The 23,908-nt window shown below is 41.4% G+C and overlaps 1 protein-coding gene across 1 annotated transcript in view; it reads left to right on the plus strand.

Moving 5' to 3' along the window:
* syne2b (spectrin repeat containing, nuclear envelope 2b) overlaps positions 1–23,908 on the plus strand; it is a 144,122-nt gene that overhangs the window by 43,410 nt on the left and 76,804 nt on the right. Inside the window, exons 45-60 of the mRNA XM_065472070.1 lie at positions 96–395; positions 2,486–2,713; positions 3,015–3,131; positions 3,328–3,636; positions 3,980–4,324; positions 4,470–4,648; positions 5,286–5,502; positions 5,736–5,834; positions 6,741–6,905; positions 7,299–7,646; positions 7,850–7,986; positions 8,580–8,709; positions 8,863–9,018; positions 11,073–15,545; positions 16,473–22,169; positions 23,537–23,692. Coding sequence (XP_065328142.1) covers positions 96–395; positions 2,486–2,713; positions 3,015–3,131; positions 3,328–3,636; positions 3,980–4,324; positions 4,470–4,648; positions 5,286–5,502; positions 5,736–5,834; positions 6,741–6,905; positions 7,299–7,646; positions 7,850–7,986; positions 8,580–8,709; positions 8,863–9,018; positions 11,073–15,545; positions 16,473–22,169; positions 23,537–23,692 — 13,056 coding nt within the window. The remainder of the gene's footprint in view (positions 1–95; positions 396–2,485; positions 2,714–3,014; positions 3,132–3,327; positions 3,637–3,979; positions 4,325–4,469; positions 4,649–5,285; positions 5,503–5,735; positions 5,835–6,740; positions 6,906–7,298; positions 7,647–7,849; positions 7,987–8,579; positions 8,710–8,862; positions 9,019–11,072; positions 15,546–16,472; positions 22,170–23,536; positions 23,693–23,908) is intronic.

The following is a 23,908-nucleotide window of genomic DNA, read 5'->3' on the forward strand; positions in this document are numbered from 1 at the left end:
CTCATACTGTAGATCTGTACTGCAGTTTTTAATTTGTTTGCAGTTTGTAACAGGAATTCTTACTTTGATTTATTTGATTGTGTCGTTGCCTTCAGGCTGTCATGACTTCCAAACCTGAAGGAGAGTCCCAGTTGCTCGACCTGAAGAGACGGGGTGAGAATCTGAGCAAGCTCTTGGAAGACAGTAGGAAACTAGAGGTTCAGCAGCTAGTAACAGTCACAGAGCAGCAGTGGACAACAGTTCAACAGGCTGCCAAACAAGCAGAAGTCAGGAGTCTTTCTGATGACTTTGACGTCCAGAGTAAAAACACAGAGATGTGGATCAAAGAGAAGCAACAGAAGCTACAGGCTGTGGGCAGTCACACAAGAGCTGAAGAGAGATGCCACACAGCACAGGTTTGTTTCAATATAACTACACAAGTAGGGTACAGAAGTAGCACTGTTTTTCAGAATTTTTATCAGTGACTTCAACAAGACATCTAGATTGATCATGTCTTGAAATGACAGTGAAAACTAAAGTCACCATTCTGTTCTGAACAATAACAAATGATTCTAACAGGATACATCATAAACGTGAAGTAAGCCAGTTCTGACAATTGTCGTTTTTTTCAAGTTTCAAAAGAGTGAATCAATCATTGATCAGGCATAGTATTATGACCATTGGTCCCCTTTTTGTTGCCAAGACAGCCCTGACTCATTGAGGCATGGAGTCCAAAAGACCCCTGTAGGTGTGCTGTGGTATATGGCGCCAAGATATTAGCAACAGATCCTTCAAGTCTTGTAAGATGTTGTGATCTGGGGAGTTTGGAGGCCAAGTCACCTCCAACATGTTGTGCTCCTCAAACCATTCCTCACCATTTTTGCTTTGTGGCAAGGCGCATTATCCTGCTGAAAGAGGCCACAGCCATCAGGGGATACTGTTTTGATGACAGGATGTAAATGGTCTGCCACAGTATTCAGCTAGGTGGTACATGGTAAAGTAACATCCACATGGATGGCAGGAACCAAGGTTTTCCAGCAGAAGATTTCCCAATGTATCACACTGTTTCGGCAATCTTACCTTATTCCCACAGTGCATCCTGGTTCCCCCAGATAAGCAATGCACACGCACTTAGACATCCATGTGATGTTAAAGAGAATGTGAGTCATCAAGACCAGGACACCTTTTTCCATTGCTCCATGATCCAGTTCACATGCTCACGTGCCTTTTGTTGGTGCTTTGGTCTGTGTCCACACTATCCCGGATAGATTTGAAAACCGCGTTTTCATCTGAAAACGCTCTGCAGCCACACTAGCGTTTTCAGTCGTTTTCACAGAGTTGTGCATCCACATTGAAACGTCCGAAAACGCTTACATTCCAGTACTGCGCATGCGTGAAGCGCAAGAAGATTCGTCCTGCCTCATTTCTGTCTGCCATTTATTTACTTTCCAGCTCTTTGAAACGTGCGGCAAAATGTCGAGGAAAAGCACCGAGTTTTTTAAATGGACTAACAATGAGGTGGAGTTGTTGGTGCGAGTAACACAAAAGTACAAAGTTGCAAAAGCGAGTGAGAATTAAAGAATTTGAAGAAAAGTTATCTGAAGCATGTACAAAGTGATATTAATCTTTAATAGGGCTGTCAAAATTGAGAGCAAACAAAACAAGTGCTGTGTAATGCCCTCTGCTATCTTAGTTTAATTGGTCACATGACTGCATCATATCACTAAAATGCGTCATCGAAAGTCTCCATTTTCGCTGTCCACACTGCGAGGCTAACGCACCGTCTTCATGTATTCGTTTTTGAAAGCGTTTTCAAAACACTGAGTTTTCCTTTGGGGAAAACGCCGTCTCAGTGTGGACGGGAGGCCAAAACGGAGAGAAAACAATGTGTTTTCAAACTAAAACGCATTAGTGTGGACGTAGCCTTGGGCAGTGGACAGGTGTCAGTATGGGCACCATGACTGGTCTGCAGGTCTGCAGCCCCATACACAACAAACTGTGATGCATTGTGTATTCTGACACCTTCCTATCAGAATCTTCATGAACTTTTACAGCAGTTTGAGCTACAATAGCTTGTCTGTTGGACCTGGGCACATGGGTCAGCCGTCGCTCACAAGGGGTCAGTAAGACTTGGCTGTCCATGACTCCATCAATGGTTCACCACTGTTCCTTCATTTGACCACTTTGACACATACTAACCACTGCAGACCCAAAACAGCCCATGTTGGAGATGCTCTGACCCAGTTGTCTAGCCTTCACATTTTGGTCCCTGTCAAACTCACTCAAATCCTTACATGTGCCCATTTTTCCTGCTTCTAACACATCAACTTTGATGACAAAATGTTCACTTGCTTCACAATATATCCCACAATAACGAGATAATCAGTCCTATTCACTTCACCTCTCAGTGCTCATGATGTTATACCTGATCAGTATATTTGATTTAGATGATATAGTGACCTTTTGTCATTAATACTTTTTTCTTTCTTTCTGGTTTTTTCTTAAGGCCCTCTTGACCTTGAGGCCTGAAGGTGACTCTAAGGTGAACAACCTGAGGAGACAAGGACAGAGTCTGTGTGACCACAAAGATGCTGATGAGGGCAGGAAAGAGCAGGTCAAGCAGACAGTCAGAGACGTGGAGGAGCTGTGGAGGGCAGCTCTGCAGGATGCTAAACAGCTTGAAGCTGCAGCAGAAGCTGAGATTGCCCAGGAGACTGAGAGGAGAAGGTTGGAGGTGAGAGAACTTATTGTCAGATGGCTGCTAACTCAGCATTAAAACATCTTCTGTCTGACTCTGAATTGACTTGGGTCCAGAGTAAGATAAATAAAGGTCTATTTTGAACTGTGAGTCAAGCAAAGTTACTCTAGGATTATTCAGCATTATTCATTATCCAACATTTATAATAGAAATGTTTACCCATCTTGTGGTGTGGCATTGTTGCACAGTGTACTCATTCATAAACAGGTGGGAGTAAAACAAGTCCCCTCTATTTCTGATGAATCAAGTGTATTTCACATATTTCCCTTTTTGACAGTTGCAAGAATTTAATACCTGTCAGCGGGAAACTGATGGCTGGCTAAAAGACCTCCAACAACAGCTGAACTCTTTTGGCAGTGAAACTAAAGTCGAGAACAGACTGCATGTAGCACAGGTGAGCTTAGAGTCACTCTGTGTCTGCTGGATGCACAGTTTGTAACACTGTTTGTTCCTGTAGCATTATTGCAATAAATATAATATAATAAGTATAGTTGGATAATTGTTGGTTTGTATCTAACTAAAAGCATGGTATAGTGTTGCTTCATTATCAGTCATGTGAAGCCAGTTTTAAAGATGATTTTTGTTCCTAGGCCATTATGAACTTCAAGCTTCAAAATCTCAAGATAAAAGCCCAGAGTTTCCTTGATCATGAGTATGATGAACATAAAAAACAAGAGATTCAACAAAAAGTAAGAGACACTGAGGAACAGTGGATCAGACTCCAGAAAGATGCTAAAGAAGTAATGGTTCTGGCTGAAAGGCAACACGCTCTGGACAGCCAACTGCAAGACTTTGAAGCCACGAGAGAAAAGACCAGAGTGTGGTTGGAAGAGAAGCAGCAGAGCCTTGTCTTTCTGAGCAGTCAGAAAGACCCAGAACAGATCATAAGCACTGCACAGGTGAGTTTGGACAATAAAAAGTTTGGTGAAGACATATATGATACACAGGATGCTGACATAAAATGTATGTATATTGTTTGGTTAAAGATTAGATTGAAGTATTAATTTGTACAATTCCCTTAAGTCTAAATCCTTCATTTGAATACTTTAAAATGTTCTTGTTGGTCTTATTGATAGTAATATTTATAACCAACAAGAAAACAAGAACTTATTTCTAAACGAGTTTTTTGTTTTTTTTTCGCATTCTCAGTCACTGCCATGTTTTATCTTCACTGCTTGTTTATATGGCTACTTTGCATGTCAATAAAAGAGAAATTGAGCTAAGACTTGTTTTTATTTCCAGACCATCCTGAGCTGTAAGCCTGAGGGAGACTCTAAACTGGAAGAACTAAAAAGACTAAGCCAGAGTCTGTCTGACCAAGAGGACTTGCCTAAGACGGTGAGGCAAAAGGCTCTGCAAGCAGTGAAAGACTCAGAGGAGCAGTGGAGGACAGTCCTGGAAACCGCTGAGAACACTCTGCAAAAAGCTGAGGTCCAGTACTCACTCTCCAAGGAGCTAGGGGCTTTCTGTGCTCATGCGGGAAGCACTAAAGCTTGGATTACAGGCCTGCAGAAACAAGCTGATTCCATGGGGATGAGCACTCAGGGCAGCAAGGCTCAGCTACAGGACAGACTGAGTGCAGCACAGGTGAAACATGGAAAATAGCGAACTATAGAAAGTGTTCTATGCTACAATATTATAAAATCACAATACAAAGCTGAAATCATTGAGAAAGGTATTGAGTTTTTATACATAATATACATATATGACTAACTGAAAAAAATGTCTTTAGGTCATCTTGAGGTCAAAGTCAAGTGGTGAGACACAACTGTTGGAGCTGATGAGGCGAGCGCAGAGTCTCTGTGACCACAAAGACCTGGAGAAGGACAAGAAGCTGGAGGTTCAGCAGACAGTCAGAGATACAGAGGAGCAGTGGGGGGCAGTGCTGCAGGCTGCTGAGGAGACACAAAGGTAGAAAAAGCTGTGTTGAGCTACAGGGGAGGGAGATTTCTTCTGTTTCCTATGTAGAGACTAGGGTTTCTATCTTTTCATAGTGCTCAGGTTCAACCCTTTGTGGCTGCAAGGTTACAGAGCAAGGTTACAATGTAACTGAAATAAACCTCTATATAAAGCTGACATATTTTGTGATAAATTCAGGTTTATCAGGCCATAGATTAGGTCAAACTTTGTAATTAATCAGTTTTTCAGAAGGTTCCGTTCAGATTTTCTTGCAAAATCCTCAAAAAAGCCAAATTCAGTTCAGTTCAATTCAGTTCAATTCAATTTATATAGTGCCAAATTCTAACAACAGTCATCTCAAGGAACTTTATATTGCACCGTAAACACACTACAACAACAGACAGAAAACCCCAACAGTCACGTGACCGCCTGTGAATAAGAACCTGGCGACAGTGGGAAGGAAAAACTCCCATTTAACAGGAATAAACATCTGGCAGAACCAGGCTCAGGGAGGGGCAGCCATCTGCAGTGCTCAGTTTGGAATTTATGTCCATGGTATTTCTAGGAAAGCGCAAAGGCAATTATTTCTTCAGTTGCTGCATTACATTTCATTTCTAAATTCGACTTTCTAATATCTATCACCCATTAGCAAGTTGCCGAGTGTTGTGGAACGCCTGGTATCCTGTCAGTACCAGCGAGACCAGGCTGCGGCCCGTCTGGCTGAGCTTCAGAAGCAAACATCCAACCTTCCACGTGTCTTCCCCTGGCCAGGCCTGGGAGAGCGGAGGCAAGCTGTGGAACAGGCCCGAGCCCTGGTTGATCAGATTACAGCCTTAGCCCCCGTCCTCTCAAACATCCGCACGCAGGTAATTACCTTACATGAAATTTTTTAGCTAAAGTTGTGTCAGTTAATAACTTCTGGGATTGTTAAAGCTTGAGTAATATGATTAAAAACACAAGCCTATAACTCACTTTGAGTATTCAGTACGACTAGGAGAGGGCTATATAAAATCTCAACACATTAATCAAAGAGGAAATTTGATCAAATTCACCAGTCAGAGTTTAAGTGTCTTCAATGTATTTCACTGTTTTTCTCAAGGCTGCAGAGCTGGTTGAAGTCACACAGGACCAAAGCTGGTCAGACCCCACCTGGACAGCTAAGGAGGAGTCTATCCCTGCTCTGCTGAAAGAGCTCACTGTGAGTTCAGCAATCTGTCTTCACATCATTCTGAGAAAAAAAGTGAATTATTCAAAAGTAAATGTTTTTTTACTTACTTACATTATTGTTTTACTCTTTGCTGTCCAAATATTTATGACTTGCATCGACACAATCTACTGATATAAGTTTAAGTCTGGTGAATCGGATTTACTGGTAAGCACATAGATTTATGCAGGGTGAACATCATACAGACCCCCGAATGCTGGTGATGTCAGACTGGGGTGGACACATTGACCTGTATGATATTTGGGTCTGTCCTAAGTCCCCAAATTTTTGAACTGAGATTCATGAATTTTTCAAATCGGTTATACGACGGGATATTCCCTTTTCACCAAGATTATTCATTCTAAAGGATCCATCACTCCTCAAAGTTCTTCCAACTAATGTTGTCGAATGGATGCAGACTGCATTAACGTCAGGGCATTTCCCAGTGGAGAGCCCCCTCCAACTTACCTGTTACTCTATGATGTAATCAACTAGGGAGGCTGGCAGCACTCGAACAACTCTCATACAGGCTACTGAATAAAGTGGAGAGTTTCCACCTGAAGTGGGATCCCTACCTTTTCAAAATAAAAAAAAGATCAAACTAAAACTTAGAGTGGGATGGACGTTGGGATCCTAAGGCTCTATCTGACAACACTGAGTGAGACACACCTTAAGTCCCACATAGATAAATGCCGGCTGGTTGTTTTTGTCCCCCACAACACCCGCCCACCCGCTTTTTTTCTTTTCTCTTTGTTTGTTTGGTCTGTTCTCCCCACTCCTCTACTGTTTTGGTGATGCAATCTCTGCCTGATGTGATTTGCATGTACAGTGGACTGTGTTGTTCTGAAAAATTCAAAAAAATAATAATCACACACACAAAAAAAAACCTGTCGCCTTCAGGATGCAGTAGCCAACCTGGAGCAGGGCATTGTGACAGAGCGGCAGTGCACACAGCTAGTGGAGCAGCATGAAGCAGCCCAGGACTGGCTGAGGGAGCAGGTTAAAAGCCTGGGACCTCCTCCTGCAGACAGACAGAGTCTGCACAGTGCTGTGAACACCCTTAAGGTGAGAAAATGGCATGCTTTCAAACGGTTGTTTAAGCATCTGTGGTTAGTAACTAACATATAAAATACTAAAAAATGTTCTATTACAATAAAATGAAGAAGAAAAATGAAGACTTATAAAAATAATATGACAGATAATGTACTCGTATCAGCTGCACCATTAGACAATCTAATAAATGAAGACTGCAGAACTTACTGATTGTTTTGTCTTTTTAAAAATCCATATTCATTCTTTCTCATTCATCTCTGTTATTGAAGTACGTAGAAATGTTTGATTGTTTGACTATCACAGAAGTTTTACAACTTTTAAACGTAAAGTCTTAAAATATCGGTCCCGGTTTACTGGACTTTCTCACATCCCGGCTCTTGTCCTCTTCCCTCCTTCTGGTGCCAGGCTTTGCTCCAGACGGTGGACAGAGAGCAGAGAGAGATGAAGGAGCTGGACTCTGCCAGAGACAGTTTGCTGTGCCTCTGCACTCCTGGGGGTCAGGATGCCCTGACCCTAGAGGTTAGCCATCTCCATGACCTCTGTTCTGTCTCAGAGCAGGAGGTGAGGGAGTGTCTGAGGGTCTGTGAGATGCAACTAAAAGAACTGGACAGTCAGTTGGCCAAAAGGACCCAGGGGCTGAAGGAGGGAATTGCAGCCCTGCAGTGGGAGCTCCGCTCTCTCGACCAGGCACTCAGTTATAGTGAACCACAAAACAATATCACTCAACTTGAACAGCACTGGCACAGCCTACAGGTAATTACCACAGATGGAATTTTCAGCTATTTTTTAAGTTATAGTAGCAAGAAAGTTTTGAAAAGTAATGGCTGAAAAAAATAATAATTTGCATTTCTGCATTCTATCTTGGGAAGACACCTTTTGAATAGGCTTTATTGCATTTCCCATTCAGAAATATCAACTCTATGCTCTTTTGTGATGTTGCTGTCTCTTTATGTTAGAATTGTGAGAAGTCACTAGAGGATTCGGGTGTGAAAATTCATGACCTGCAACAGGAAGTAAACTTGGCATCTTCTACCAATGAGCTGCCAGCAGAAATAATCAGTGGGGTTGACTCGTTATGGGAACAGCATGCCAGGTATCCTGCTGTGAAAATGATGACTTTTATGACTCTGCTTGCTAGACCATGAAACATTCTGAATCCAAATTGTTATGACATTTTATTTCTTATATATATATTTTTTGAAATTTACCTCATGTTATAAAAAGTAGGGAAAAAAGATACCATCCAGCAAAACACTGCCAAACTCCCAACTAGGGTTTCTTAAGTTGTAAGCCTGTTTAAATAGATATTTTGTAATGAATTCTAAGCTAGCATCATCTGCCCCTTTCAATTTACTCTTCAATTATTCTTGCCTGCCAGCCACATGCCTTAGTGGGTCATTCTGCTCTTGCTCAACTGCATGGATACACAGAGTTCCCCTGTATTTATAACCTAGATATTAACCTTATATAAATGTTTCAGCTGGTTTTGAAAGACCTTTTTTAAAAACAAGATTCACACGTATATAGATGCACACAGATGTATAATTACAGCACTAGAAAAATAAATACTTCTTTATCTTTTTTTTTTTTCATCCTGTAAAAATATGTTTTCTTTCTCGTATATTATAGTCAGGTAACATGTTAAGTGCTGAGATTACAATAAATTGTTGTTCATTATATCCACAGCCTAAAAAATAGGCTGAGTGAGCATCAGGTTACCTGCTGCACAAACACAGCAACATGTCTCAGGGACTGTCTTCATGCTCTGCAAAAATGGAACCACAGCAAACCATCTGTGTCCCTTTCCTCTGTGCAGGTCTCTTTTATTCTTATTTGAGTAACACGCTGATTTTATTACTGTTCCTAAATATTAATAATGGACATTAATATTTTGCCTGAGTACTGTATGTTTTCTTAATATCAGACATATGTCACAACCACTTTTAACAGTTTTTCCTTCTGATGTTAGCAGATGTTAGAGGAAGGTGAAAAGTTGCAAGCCAGCCTACAGGAGGCACTTTCTCACCGACATTTTCTAATGGCCTGTCTGACATTGGACTTGCTTGAGAAACTAGAAAAAGATGGCTCAGAAGCTCTCAGAGAAGCAGACACACTGAAAATTTCTGTAAGTCAGAGCCTAAAGGTATTTGTGCTAAATTATTTGGCCTTGAACATTTCATAAGAAAAATCATAAACATCCATTGTTTGACACAATAAAGCAGTTTAATATCTAATATATTGCTGTATCTTAATTGGATTAAGGAAAATATGTTTGTCAAAATTAATGGCTTCTTAACCTCTCTATTCAAGGAACTTAATCAAAGAAGTAAACAAAAACTGCCTGACAACCAGTCTTCAGAGAATCTGCAGGAGACAAAGGCCTCTGTGGTGGCACCGCCACGAAAAAGCAAGCGCTCATCTGAGAAAAAAACTGTTTATCCTACTTCTGCTTCAACATCTGTGGTGATACAAAGCTATACTACTTCTCAAGAACCACAGACCAAAACTGTAAGGTTAGATATCACAGGTGAGCCTGTTACAAATGAGGCAAATAAGCCTGCTTCTGAGGAACCCACTGTGATGCACAAGGTCACTGAAACTCCTGCTGTTACTGAAGAAACTGAAATTGAACAGCTGTATGCTGAAAATAAAACCAAGGATGAGGCAGAGAATAAGCAAAAGCCTAGTAGTGAGAAATCTCCAATGACTGGAAAGCAAACTAAAGTGGCTGTGGAAAAAAGTGAAATCATTCAAAAAGGTAAGAAGTCCAAGAGTTTTGAGGTCTCTCAGCTTGCAGAGCCAATGTTTCCACTGGAAAAAGTTGCTAGTGTGCAGTCAACGGAAACCAAAGGTGAATCAGACAAGTATAACGTAACATCAGAGTCAGCTGAAACACCTATGGCAAAATCTAGATTATTGCCTATGACGAGAAAATCAAAGAGCACAGAACTTTGCCTTGATCTTGGTGATACTGAGTTACCTCAGACAAGGGAAGATCCTCAAAGCAAAACTTCTTCTTTGGACTTTAATGGCGAGAACAAAGGTTTTGTTACTGAAAAGAAAAAACCTATACCTGCTGGGTCTTCAACTCCAACTCCAAATATGCCAGAAAAAATAGCTCAAATAACTGATGCAGAAAAAGGCCAATTTTCACCAAGCACAGGAAAGTCAAAGGTTTTAATGAGTTCTCCAGAATTTCCTTTAGTGGCACAGACACAATCCAAGAAACAGCCTGAAAATCAGACATCACCATCAGTTCCGGATGTTGTCAAAGAACCAAGTGAAAAAGAAACTGAAAGTAAAAAGCCAGATTTACATGAAGTTATGGATAGTGGAAGGGCTGAAACTACTGATGAAAACTTGATAGAGGTTTCAATAATGGACACAAAGTCAGGGCATCCAAAAGTTTATCTTGGGCTTGCTAACAAAGATCACAGTCCAACTACAATACAACATGAGAGTGATATATCATTCTTGCCTACCGCAAAGCCAACTGAGACAAAGGGAGAGCCAGATAGTCAGAAATGTCCTTTATCTCCAGAGGTTGCAACTGCAACAACAGAAATTACTGCTTTCAATAAAGGAAAGCGTTCCCCATTCAAAAGAAAGTCAAAGAGTCGTAAAGCTTCCTCGGAACTTATTAGTACGGATTTGCCTGAGACTTTGAAAGAATCTGAATCTGTGGGTTCCACCGTGGAAGCTAAGATTACCACTTTGGAAAAACCTGAAGCCCTCCAAACAAGGAAAACTTCAGATAGTCTTGTGGAGTCTGAGGACACAGAGAAAGAAACTGGAAGGGAAAAGATAGCCTTGCATTTACAGGTTATTACTAGAAAAACTGAAACTGTTGCTGTAGAGTCAACTGAACTTTCACCAAGCGAAAGAAAACCAGAGATTCCAAAGGTTTCTCCTGAGCTTGCAATCAAGGACCAGATTCCAACTCAAACAGAACATGACAATGAGATTCTGTCAGTCTCATCTACAGAGCAAGTTACTGCTCTTGTTTTGGAAGACGTATCTCCCATACAAACTGGAGGAAAGTCAGATAATGTTGAATTTTCCATAGCTCCTGAGTCAGTCCCAACCATTGAAAGACAGCCTGATAAAGAAAATGAATATACTAAGAAAGAGCTCGAGAGTGTGAAATCTACCACACCTACAGAAATGGCCACTGTGCAGACTGAACATACTATGCTGGAACTGACAAAGAAAAAGGAAGAGACTGATAGTCAGAGATCTCCTGTATCTCCAGACGTTGCCACAGCGACAGAAATTACTGCTGTCCATACAGAAAAGCGCTCACCAGCCAAAAGAAAATCAAAGAGTCGTAAAGCTTCCTCCGAATTGATCAGTACAGACTTGCCTGAGACCTTGAAAGAACCTGAATCTGTGGGTTCCACCATGGAAGGTAAGATTACCACTTTGGAAAAACCTGAAGCCCCCATAACACAGAAAACTTCAAAGAGTCTTGTGGAGTCCAAGGACACAGAGAACCAAACCGAACGAGAAAACACAGCTTTAAATTTACAGGTCATTACTGGAAAAACTGAAACTGTTGCTGTAGAGTCAACGGCATTTTCACCAAGTGAAAGACAACCAGAGATTCCAAAGGTTTCTCTTCAGCTTGCAATCAAGGACCAGATTCCAACTCAAACAGAACATGACAATGAGATTCTGTCAGTCTCATCTACAGAGCAAGTAACAGAGCAAGTTACTGCTGTTGTTTTGGAAGACATATCTCCCATACAAACTCTTGAGCTTGCAATCAAGGACCAGATTCCAACTCCAAAGGAACATGACAGTGAAACGCTGTCAGTCTCATCCACTGAGCGCTCACCACCCAAAAGAAAGTCAAAGAGTCGTAAAGCTTCCTCAGGACTTATTAGTGCAGATTTGGCTGAGACCTTGAAAGAACCCGAATCTGTGGGTTCCACCAAGGAAGCTAAGGTTACCACTTTGGAAAAGCCTGAATCCCCTCCAACCAGGAAATCTTCCGAGAGTCTTGTGAGGTCCAAGGACACAGAGAATGAAATAGAGATGGAAAACACAGCTTTAAATGTACAGGCGATTACTGGAAAAACTGAAACTGTTGCTGTAGAGTCAACGGCACTTTCACCAAGTGAAAGACAACCAGAGATTCCAAAGGTTTCTCTTGAGCTTGCAATCAAGGACCAGATTCCAACTACAAAGGAGCATGACAGTGAAACGCTGTCAGTCTCATCCACAGAGCGCTCACCACCCAAAAGAAAGTCAAAGAGTCGTAAAGCTTCCTCGGAACTTATTAGTACGGATTTGCCTGAGACTTTGAAAGAATCTGAATCTGTGGGTTCCACCGTGGAAGCTAAGATTACCACTTTGGAAAAACCTGAAGCCCTCCAAACAAGGAAAACTTCAAAGAGTCTTGCGGAGTCTGAGGACACAGAGAAAGAAAGTGGAAGGGAAAAGATAGCCTTGCATTTACAGGTGATTACTAGAAAAACTGAAACTGTTGCTGTCGAGTCAACTGAACTTTCACCAAGTGAAAGAAAACCAGAGATTCCAAAGGTTTCTCCTGGGCTTGCAATCAAGGACCAGATTCCAACTCAAACAGAACATGACAATGAGATTCTGTCAGTCTCATCTACAGAGCAAGTTACTGCTCTTGTTTTGGAAGACGTATCTCCCATACAAACTGGAGGAAAGTCAGATGATGTTGAATTTTCCATAGCTCCTGAGTCACTTCCAACAATTGAAAGACAGCCTGATGCAGAAAATGAATATACTAAGAAAGAGCTCGAGAGTGTGAAATCTACCACACCTTCAGAGGTAGTCACTGTGCAGACTGAATATGCTATGGGGGAACTGACAAAGAAAGAGGAAGAGACTCATAGTCAGAGATCTCCTGTATCTCCAGAGGTTGCCACAGCAACAACAAAAATTACTGCTATGAATAAAGGAAAGCTTTCACCACCCAAGAGAAAGTCAAAGAATCGTAAGGCTTCCTCCGAACTTATTAGTACGGATTTGCCTGAGACCTTGAAAGAACCTGAATCTGTGGGTTCCACCAAGGAAGCTAAAATTACCACTTTGGAAAGACCTGAAGTCCCCCCAACCAGGAAATCTTCTGAGAGTCTTGTAGAGTCCAAGACAATAGAGAAAGAAACAGAAATGGAAAACACAGCTTTAAATGTACAGGCGATTACTGGAAAAACTGAAACTGTTGCTGTAGAGTCAACGGCACTTTCACCAAGTGAAAGACAACCAGAGATTCCAAAGGTTTCTCTTGAGCTTGCAATCAAGGACCAGATTCCAACTACAAAGGAGCATGACAGTGAAACGCTGTCAGTCTCATCCACAGAGCGCTCACCACCCAAAAGAAAGTCAAAGAGTCGTAAAGCTTCCTCGGAACTTATTAGTACGGATTTGCCTGAGACTTTGAAAGAATCTGAATCTGTGGGTTCCACCGTGGAAGCTAAGATTACCACTTTGGAAAAACCTGAAGCCCTCCAAACAAGGAAAACTTCAAAGAGTCTTGCGGAGTCTGAGGACACAGAGAAAGAAACTGGAAGGGAAAAGATAGCCTTGCATTTACAGGTGATTACTAGAAAAACTGAAACTGTTGCTGTAGAGTCAACTGAACTTTTACCAAGTGAAAGAAAACCAGAGATTCCAAAGGTTTCTCCTGGGCTTGCAATCAAGGACCAGATTCCAACTCAAACAGAACATGACAATGAGATTCTGTCAGTCTCATCTACAGAGCCAGTTACTGCTCTTGTTTTGGAAGACGTATCTCCCATACAAACTGGAGGAAAGTCAGATGATGTTGAATTTTCCATAGCTCCTGAGTCACTTCCAACAATTAAAAGACAGCCTGATGCAGAAAATGAATATACTAAGAAAGAGCTCGAGAGTGTGAAATCTACCACACCTTCAGAGGTAGTCACTGTGCAGACTGAATATGCTATGGGGGAACTGACAAAGAAAGAGGAAGAGACTGATAGTCAGAGATCTCCTGTATCTCCAGAGGTTGCCACAGCAACAACAAAAATTACTGCTATGAATAAAGGAAAGCTTTCACCACCCAAGAGAAAGTCAAAGAGTCGTAAAGCTTCCTCCGAACTTATTAGTACGGATTTGCCTGAGACCTTGAAAGAACCTGAATCTGCGGGTTCCACCAAGGAAGCTAAAATTCCCACTTTGGAAAGACCTGAAGTCCCCCCAACCAGGAAATCTTCTGAGAGTCTTGTAGAGTCCAAGAAAATAGAGAAAGAACCAGAAATGGAAAACACAGCTTTGAATGTACAGGTGATTACTGAAAAAACTGAAACTGTTGCTGTCGAGTCAACGGCATTTTCACCAAGTGAAAGACAACCAGAGATTCCAAAGGTTTCTCTTGAGCTTGCAATCAAGGACCAGATTCCAACTACAAAGGAGCATGACAGTGAAACGCTGTCAGTCTCATCCACAGAGCGCTCACCACCCAAAAGAAAGTCAAAGAGTCGTAAAGCTTCCTCGGAACTTATTAGTACGGATTTGCCTGAGACTTTGAAAGAATCTGAATCTGTGGGTTCCACCGTGGAAGCTAAGATTACCACTCTGGAAAAACCTGAAGCCCTCCAAACAAGGAAAACTTCAAAGAGTCTTGCGGAGTCTGAGGACACAGAGAAAGAAACTGGAAGGGAAAAGATAGCCTTGCATTTACAGGTGATTACTAGAAAAACTGAAACTGTTGCTGTAGAGTCAACTGAACTTTTACCAAGTGAAAGAAAACCAGAGATTCCAAAGGTTTCTCCTGAGCTTGCAATCAAGGACCAGATTCCAACTCAAACAGAATATGACAATGAGATTCTGTCAGTCTCATCTACAGAGCAAGTTACTGCTCTTGTTTTGGAAGACGTATCTCCCATACAAACTGGAGGAAAGTCAGATGATGTTGAATTTTCCATAGCTCCTGAGTCACTTCCAACCATTAAAAGACAGCCTGATGCAGAAAATGAATATACTAAGAAAGAGCTCGAGAGTGTGAAATCTACCACACCTTCAGAGGTAGTCACTGTGCAGACTGAATATGCTATGGGGGAACTGACAAAGAAAGAGGAAGAGACTCATAGTCAGAGATCTCCTGTATCTCCAGAGGTTGCCACAGCAACAACAAAAATTACTGCTATGAATAAAGGAAAGCTTTCACCACCCAAGAGAAAGTCAAAGAGTCGTAAAGCTTCCTCCGAACTTATTAGTACGGATTTGCCTGAGACCTTGAAAGAACCTGAATCTGCAGGTTCCACCAAGGAAGCTAAAATTCCCACTTTGGAAAGACCTGAAGTCCCCCCAACCAGGAAATCTTCTGAGAGTCTTGTAGAGTCCAAGAAAATAGAGAAAGAAACAGAAATGGAAAACACAGCTTTAAATGTACAGGTGATTACTGAAAAAACTGAAACTGTTGCTGTAGAGTCAACGGCACTTTCACCAAGTGAAAGACAACCAGAGATTCCAAAGGTTTCTCTTGAGCTTGCAATCAAGGACCAGATTCCAACTACAAAGGAGCATGACAGTGAAACGCTGTCAGTCTCATCCACAGAGCGCTCACCACCCAAAAGAAAGTCAAAGAGTCGTAAAGCTTCCTCCGAACTTATTAGTACGGATTTGCCTGAGACCTTGAAAGAACCTGAATCTGTGGGTTCCACCGTGGAAGCTAAAATTACCACTTTGGAAAAACCTGAATCCATGCCAATACAGAAAACTTCAAAGAGTCTTGTGAAAATCAAGGACACAGAGAATGAAACAGAAAGAGAAAACGCAGCTTTAAGTTTACAGGCGATTACTGGAAAAACTGAAACTGTTGCTGTCGAGTCAACTGAACTTTCACCAAGTGAAAGAAAACCAGAGATTCCAAAGGTTTCTCTTGAGCTTGCAATCAAGGACCAGATTCCAACTACAAAGGAACATGACAGTGAAACACTGTCAGTGTCATCCACAGAGCAAGTTACTGCTGTTGTTTTGGAAGAAGTGTCACCCATACAAACTGGAGGAAAGTCAGATGATGTTGAACTTTCCATTGCTTCTGATTCAGTCCCACCTATTGATAGACATCCAGATACAGGAAATATGGATCAGAACATTTCCCTGGAAAAACCTGAACTCCCTATATCAAAGAAGACGTCAGAGAGTCTATTGGAGTACAACGAATTGGAGAAAGAAATTGAAAAGGGAAAAGCACATTTAAGTTTGCAGACAGTCACTGTAACAACTGACAGTATTTCTATAGAATCAACTAAGTTTTCACCAAGTGAAAGAAAGTCAGAGAGTCCAAAAGTTTCTCTTCAGCCTGATAACAAGGCACCAGAATGCACAGCACCTCAATCTGATGCAAGAGATTCAGACACAGCGCCATGTCTTTCTTCTAGTTTTACAGATACAACAAATATTGCAGATTGCATTAACAAATTATGGAGTAACACAGAAGAGGTTCCGAAGAGGTATTTAGTTCTTGAGCTGCCTGATGGAACAGTTCCACAATTGTTTGAGACAAACCAATATCAGCCAGATACAACAATTTCTGATAGGGAATCTACTACTTTTGCCATTGTTTCAATGGAGCAGCCTCATGAGACAGAGACAGATGTAACAGAAATAGCCCCATCTAAGCTAAATGAGACTATGAGTCAGCAGACAGTCTCAGATACCTTACAAATACAACCTGAAGTCAACATCCAACATGACGATGGGCAAAATATTTTAGGCAACAAGGTTCAAAAGTCTCTTGAAGATGAAGCATTCAAAGCTGAAGAAATGAGTATAAAGACAAGAATACACACATCTGAAAATATAACTGTCTCAGTGCAAAAGGACCCCCAGATGCACATGGAGCACTTGACTGTACAGTGTGAGACCACACCACAAAGCAAAGTTGAGACAACCAGGGTAGAACTGCAAGTAAGCAGTGCTGAAGGGAATGATATGAAAGCTGATCAAGGCTCTAGTCAGCCTACTGCAACTGTTTTCACCTCAGAAAAACATGTGCCCATGAGCCCAGATGACAAGTCTGTTACAGGGGATAAAATCCAAGTGGAGACTAAAGTGCTTAGTTTGGACTATGAAATACCAACCAGACATAAAACTGCAGGTGTGGTTCACCCAGAGGAAGCTACAGTCAGAGTACAGATGCAACAAATCAGCATTGAAATGCAAGATAATGTGGAGATGTATGCCTCTTCTCGACCTGCACTTCTGCAGGCAGGTGAACAAGAGAGAGTATCTGCAGAAATAAGCTTATCTGAGCAAGACACTATAAAATCAGACATGGTGATTGAGCTAGAGATCTTGAAAACCACACAGGATAGCAAAGAGGAGCTGAAGGACTACAACTTAAAAGAGGAGGTCTCTAGAAAAGATGTACTTGATTTACCCAAAAGCTTGGATGAAAAGGAAATATTGGGGGACTCTCAAGTGCGAGTTTTACAGCTTGATATACCTACGAGTCATGAAGAACAGGAAAAGACATTTGTCATGACAGCAGCAGAACCAATAGCAGATACAGCTCGATCAAGTATGCAGTGGGAACAAAAAGAGACTGCAGTTCAGGTTCACCCTGAGGAGGCTACACTCATAGTCAAGGTACAACAAATCAGCACAGAAACACCAAAGGATGTGGCTCAGAGTGACTCTACTCAAACTGTTCTACTGCAGCCAGTTGTAACAGAGACAATATCTGCAGAAATAAGCTTATTTAAGGAAGACACTGTAAAACCACAAACGGCAATTGAGTTAGAGATCCTGGGAACCACACAGAAACCAGAGGAGCTGAAGGATTACGACTTAAAAGAGGAGGTCTCCAAAACAGATGTACCTGATGTATCCCACAGTTTGGATGAAAAACTGGTTACAGGAGAGAAAAACCTTGTTGAGCCTCAAGTGCAAGTTTTACAAATGGATATACCAACCAGTAATGAAGAACAGAAACAGACGTTTGTCATGACTGCAGCCGAACCAAAGATAGATACAGCTCAATCAAGTTTGCAGTGTGAAGGAGTTCATGTACCCTCTGAGGAGGCTAAAGTTATAGTCAAAGTGCAACCAATCACCATGGACACACAAAAGTATCTGGATCAAAGTAATTCCTCTCAAAATGCACTCCTGCAAAGTGAAGCAGGGACAATGTCTGCAGAAATAAACGTATCCAAACAAGATACTGTAAAACCAGAAAAACTGACTGAGCAGGAGCTCCTGAAAACCACACAGGACAGACCTATGACAACTAAGGAAACTGGGGTCCAAAAAGAGCGCTCTGAACTGTCAATACATAGAGGGAATGATATACCCATGAGCCTGGATGAAAAAGCAGAAAAAGTCCAAGTGGAGCCTGATGTTGTTTTACCAGCCAGCCATGAGGAGCATGAAAGATCATTTGTCTCGAAAGCAGATGTGCCAAGAACAGATATAAGTATCCAGTCTGAACATTCTCAAGTAAACAAAGATTTGACTTCAGCTGATGTTCAACCTGAAGAAGAAATTAGCTTTACAATAAAGGTGCAGCAAATGAAGACTAAAATGCCAGTGGATCTCGTGGCTCAGTGTGAATCTACTCAAACTGCACTTTTTCAGCCAGGTGAAGCAAAGAAAACACAATCTGCAGAAATAAGCTTACCTGAACAAGACACTGTAGAACCACAAACAATGATTGCACTAGAGACCTTGAAAACTGCACAGGCTAGATCAGTGGAGGTGAAGGATTACAACATGAAACAGGATGTCCCCACAAAAGATGTGCTTGATTCACTCAAAAGCTTGGATGAAAAATCAGTTGCAATAAAACAAATTCAAGTAGAGCCTCAAGTGAAGGTTTTACAGCTGGATATACCAATCAGTCAAAAAGAACAGGAAAAGATATTTGTGAAGACATCAGCAGAACCAAAACCAGATACAGCTCAATTAAGTATCCAGCGTGAAAGGGAGCTGGGAAATAAAGATGATACTTCAGCTGAGGTTACACAGGAGACTGAATTTATAATCAAAGTGCAACAAATCACCACTGACAGACAAGGGGATGTGACTCAGAGCCACTCCAGTCCACCGGCTGAAGTAGGGATAGCTTCTGCAGAAATAAACTTATCAATGCAAGACACTGTACAACTAGAACCAGTGATTGAGCAAGAGCTCTTGAAAACCACAAAGCATAGATCTACTGTGACTAAGGAACTTGTGATCCAAGGTGAGCAGCCCAAACCATATGAACTGGATGACATACCCATGAGCCTGGATGACAAGACGATTACAAAAGAGAAAGTCCAGGGGGAGCCTGAGGTCCTTGTTTCACCAACCAGCCAGGAGGAGGATAAAAGAACATTTGTTGTGGTAACAGATGTACCCAGAGCAGATGTAGCTCATTCAAGTATCCAGTCTGAAATCATTGCAGTAAACAAAGATTTGACTGCTGCTGAAGTTCAACCAGAGGAAGCTGCTAGACCAGAAGATGTGGCGCAGAGCCCAATCTCTGCAGAAATTTGCTTATCTGAAAAACATGCTGTAAAACCAGAACTGGTGACTGAGCAAGAGCTCTTGAAGACCACAGACAGCAGAACAGACATGTCTCAAATAAATATCGAATGTGATTCAGAACTTGAAAAGAAAGATGTGAGTCCAGCTGATGCTCACCCTGGGGAGGCAACAGTTGGAGTGGAGGTGCAACAAATCAGCACTGAAACACAAGAAGATGTAGCTCTGGTGGACTCGACTCAACCTGCACTGCTGCCGCCAAGAAAAATAGCATCTGCAGAAATTAGCTTACCTGAGGGAGAAGCTGTACAATCAGAAACAGTAACTGAGCAAGAACTCGTGAAAACTACACAGTTCTCCACAAATGTTGTGCTTGATTCACCAAAATGTGTGGACGAACTATCAGTCGCAGCAGAGAAAATCCAGGCAGAACCTCAAGTGTGTATTTTACAACTCAATATGCCAACCAGTAACAAGGAGCATGTAAGAACGTTAGTCATGACAGCAGCAGAATCAAGAACAGATACGGGTCAAACGATATTTCACGGTGAAATAGAAAAAGAACAGAAAGACAAAACAGCTGAGGTTCATCCTGAGGAGGCAGCAGTTAGAATGGAGGAGCAACAAATCATTACTGAAAGACAAGAGGATGTTCAGTTTGACTCTGTTCAACCTGGACTGCTGGAAAACGAAGCAGTAAGTTCTACAAAAATAATTGTATCTGAGCCACACAATGTAAAATCAGAAATAGTGTCTAAGCAAGAAATCTTGAAAACCACAGAAGATAGACCTATGGTGACTAAGGACCTTGTGGTCCAAGCAGAGCCCTCTGAAGCTTCAGTCACAGTGAAGGAGAAACAAATTAGCGCTGAAAGACCAAAAATTGCAGTTCAGAGTGACTTCACTCAAATTGCACTGAGGCAATCAAGTGAAGCAGAGACAACATCTGCACAAATAAGCTTACCTGAGCAAGACACTGTAAAACAAGAAACAGTGATTGAGCTAGAGATCTTGGAAATCGCACAGGTCAGACCTACAGGGATTAAGGAACTTGGGGTCAAAGAAGGCACCTCTAAATTGTTAATGCATGGCATGGATGATGTACCCACGAGCCTAAGTGACAAGTCTGTTACAGTAGAGGAAATAGAGGAAACCCACATGGAGCCTGAGGTGCTTGTTTTACAAGTAGAAGTACCAACCAGTCGTCATGAGCATGAACAGACATCTTTCATGATCGAAAAAAGTGACTCCGCTCAGCCTGCTCTGCTGGAGCCAGAGGTCAGTGGAGAGCTTTTGAAAACCACAGAAGATAGACCTATGGTGACTAAGGACCTTGTGGTCCAAGCAGAGCCCTCTGAAGCTTCAGTCACAGTGAAGGAGAAACAAATTAGCGCTGAAAGACCAAAAATTGCAGCTCAGAGTGACTCCACTCAAACTACACTGAGGCAATCAAGTGAAGCAGAGACAACATCTGCACAAATAAGCTTACCTGAGCAAGACATTGTAAAACAAGAAACAGTGATTGAGCTAGAGATCTTGGAAATCGCACAGGTCAGACCTACAGGGATTAAGGAACTTGGTGTCAAAGAAGGCTCTTCTAAATTGTTAATGCATGGAGTGGATGATGTGCCCACGAGCCTAAGTGACAAGTCTGTTACAGTAGACGAAACCCAGATTGAGCCTGAGGTGCTTGTTTTACAAGTAGAAGTACCAACCAGTCGTCATGAGCATGAACAGACATCTTTCATGATAGAAAAAAGTGACTCTGCTCAGCCTGCTCTGCTGGAGCCAGAGGTCAGTGGAGAGCTCTTGAAAACCACAGAAGACAGACCTATTGTGACTAAGGAACCTGGCGTCCAAGACAAGCACCCTAAAGTATTAACACATGGAGTGGAAGACGTACCCACAAGCCTGGATGTCAAATATGTTAAAATGAAGAAAATTCAGATGGACCCTGAGGTGCTTGTAATACCAGCAGTTCGAGAAGAGCATGTGTCAAGAACAGATACATCGCGATCAAGTATCCAGTGTGAAAGTTCAGAAGAACACAGAGATACGAGTGCAGCTGAGGTTCTTCCTGAAGAGGCTGGAGTTAAAACCACAGTAGTAGAAGTCCAACAATTTAGGGCTGAAATGAAGGAAGGTGTAGCTCAGACTGATGCAGCTCAATCTGTACTGATACATGCAGGTGAAACAGAGTCAACATGTGTAGAAATAAGTTTATCTGAACGAGACACTGTAAAACCAGAAACTCTTAATAAGTTGAAGTTCTTGAATACCACAGAGGAGAGACCAAAGGAGGTCAATCTGCGAGAGGAGTTTGTAACTAAAGATGTACTTGATGCACCCAAAGGCCAGCATGAAGTGTCTGTTACAGTGGAAAAACTCAGCATAGGGTCTAGCGTACCCACTCTACAGCCAAATATACCGGCCACCATAACCACATCTGTTGTGATAGCAACAAGTACAAGGACTGACAGTGATCAAACAACTACGAAGTCTGAAAAAATAACACAAACCCAAGAGCTTAGGTCTCTTGAAGCAGAGAAAGAAAAGCCTGCATCTGAGATGAATAAAGCAGATGCTCCAAAAAGCTTTACCAAACTCCTGTCAGAACCAGTTGTGTATCCTAAAGTCCAAACAGATGCAACAAATAGGAAAGAAGAAGAAGAGAAGCAGAAGAAGAAAATTCAAGAAAAGGAAAAAGAAAGAAGCACCAGTGTAGAACCGCCAATCAGCATAAGCACAACAACCACCACCACTACCATGGAGGCCACTGAAACAAGGCTTAAGAAACTGCCACAGGTATGTTATGAGGGCTATGATGACCTATTTTTCTATGATAAAGTGCAATTATGTTAATCCTGCATCATATATAGACTAATGCATAGCCTACATGTAAAACATGAACTTGTCTACCAAAGCCAGTCCAGAAAAGCCTTCAATCTTGCAAAGGGAAACTCTTGATTGCAAAAAGAAGTTGTATTATGCAGAGGTCTTTCAAAAAACAAATGTAATTTCTCAATTGATGTATGATTTCACTTCTTCAGAGTTAATGGCCTCAGCTGTTAGTCAAGTCTTATTTAATACAACTTAATGTTTTTGTAAAATTTGGTCACAAAGAGCAGCGGTCCCCAACCTTTTTTGCACTACGGACGGGTTTATGTTCGACAATATTTTCACGGACCGGCCTTTACGGTGTCGCGGATAAATCCAACAAAATAAAACTGGTACCAAAAAAAAGAAGAAGATTTATTCATAACACACTGGAAAAGACCTAGGGAAGCCAACGATAAAAACCATACAAAAAATAACGATAAAAACCAATAAAAACCCTGAAAACCATAAATTTCACACCCGAGCCTCAACTATCATGGCCCGGTACCAAGCGACTCCGGTCCGTGACCCGGGGATTGGGGACCGCTGACATAGAGTATATATGTGTATTAATACCTAGTTTCATGTCCACTATAGGAGCAAGTATTCAGTACTGACACATCACTGCAGGTGGTTCAGATATCATCAGGTGATACTGTACTGGGTGAAGAACCCCATTTGAAAGGATTGACCCCTCAAGAAAACAAAATAGATGCAAATGACATGGAAACTGAGAAAACAGTACTGGAGTCACCAGGAGAACCATCCATTTTGACAGCGATACAGCTACTCAAAGACATGGGACCTCGAAGTCAATTCATTGAGGTAAAATAAATATTATCTGTCTTTGGCTCTGTGTTTTTGAACCAAGAAAGTCACAGAAGTTACAAATGGTCACTTTCTATATGTAGGATTAAAATACAGAATAATCTTTAAAATAAAGCGGTGATGAACATGTACTATCATAATTACTGGCTGAAATGTAGATCATAATTCTTAGTTATTTTGACTCTTTTTTAATCCTCTTTCACATCAGTTCAGTTCAATCCAGTTTTAGATATATGAAGTCAACTCAAGAAAAACCTCAAAGCAGAGTTTGCACAGGTTGTGAGAGCTTTGAGGCAATTTATATGGTCAAGACATATCTTACTCTGTATAGAGGATCATAACAATTCCTCCCTCAAACTGTTTTTTTCTGATATATATTTTCATATAGGCCCTAAATTAAATAACAAAACCAAAGCTTGTGCCTTAACAAATCCTGTTCTGCATCTGACGTGTCTTTCTGTCTGAAGGGTAAACCACTAGAGGATGCTCCAGAGGTTCTGATTTCATCTACCAGTAACATGGACAGTCATCTAAGTAGGGTTATATCTAAACTCCTGAACTGCAAGAACCGCTCAGCTGAGCTGAGCCCAACAGCCATGGCCTGGCAGGTGGAGGAGGCTCAGGTGAGATTATGCAGCATGAATCACTAGAAAAACATCCATGGTGCTAAACTGCCTCCTTATTATTATTATTATTATTATTATTGTTGTTGTTATTATTATTATTATTATTATTATTATTATTATTAATAATAATAATAATAATAATAATAATAATAATAATATAATTTTTTAAAATCATGATAATCGTAATAATAAAACATTTTACAGAGCATTTTC

Source organism: Pelmatolapia mariae, linkage group LG16_19 (genome assembly GCF_036321145.2).
Source record: "Pelmatolapia mariae isolate MD_Pm_ZW linkage group LG16_19, Pm_UMD_F_2, whole genome shotgun sequence".
NCBI classification, from domain to species: Eukaryota; Metazoa; Chordata; class Actinopteri; order Cichliformes; family Cichlidae; genus Pelmatolapia; species Pelmatolapia mariae.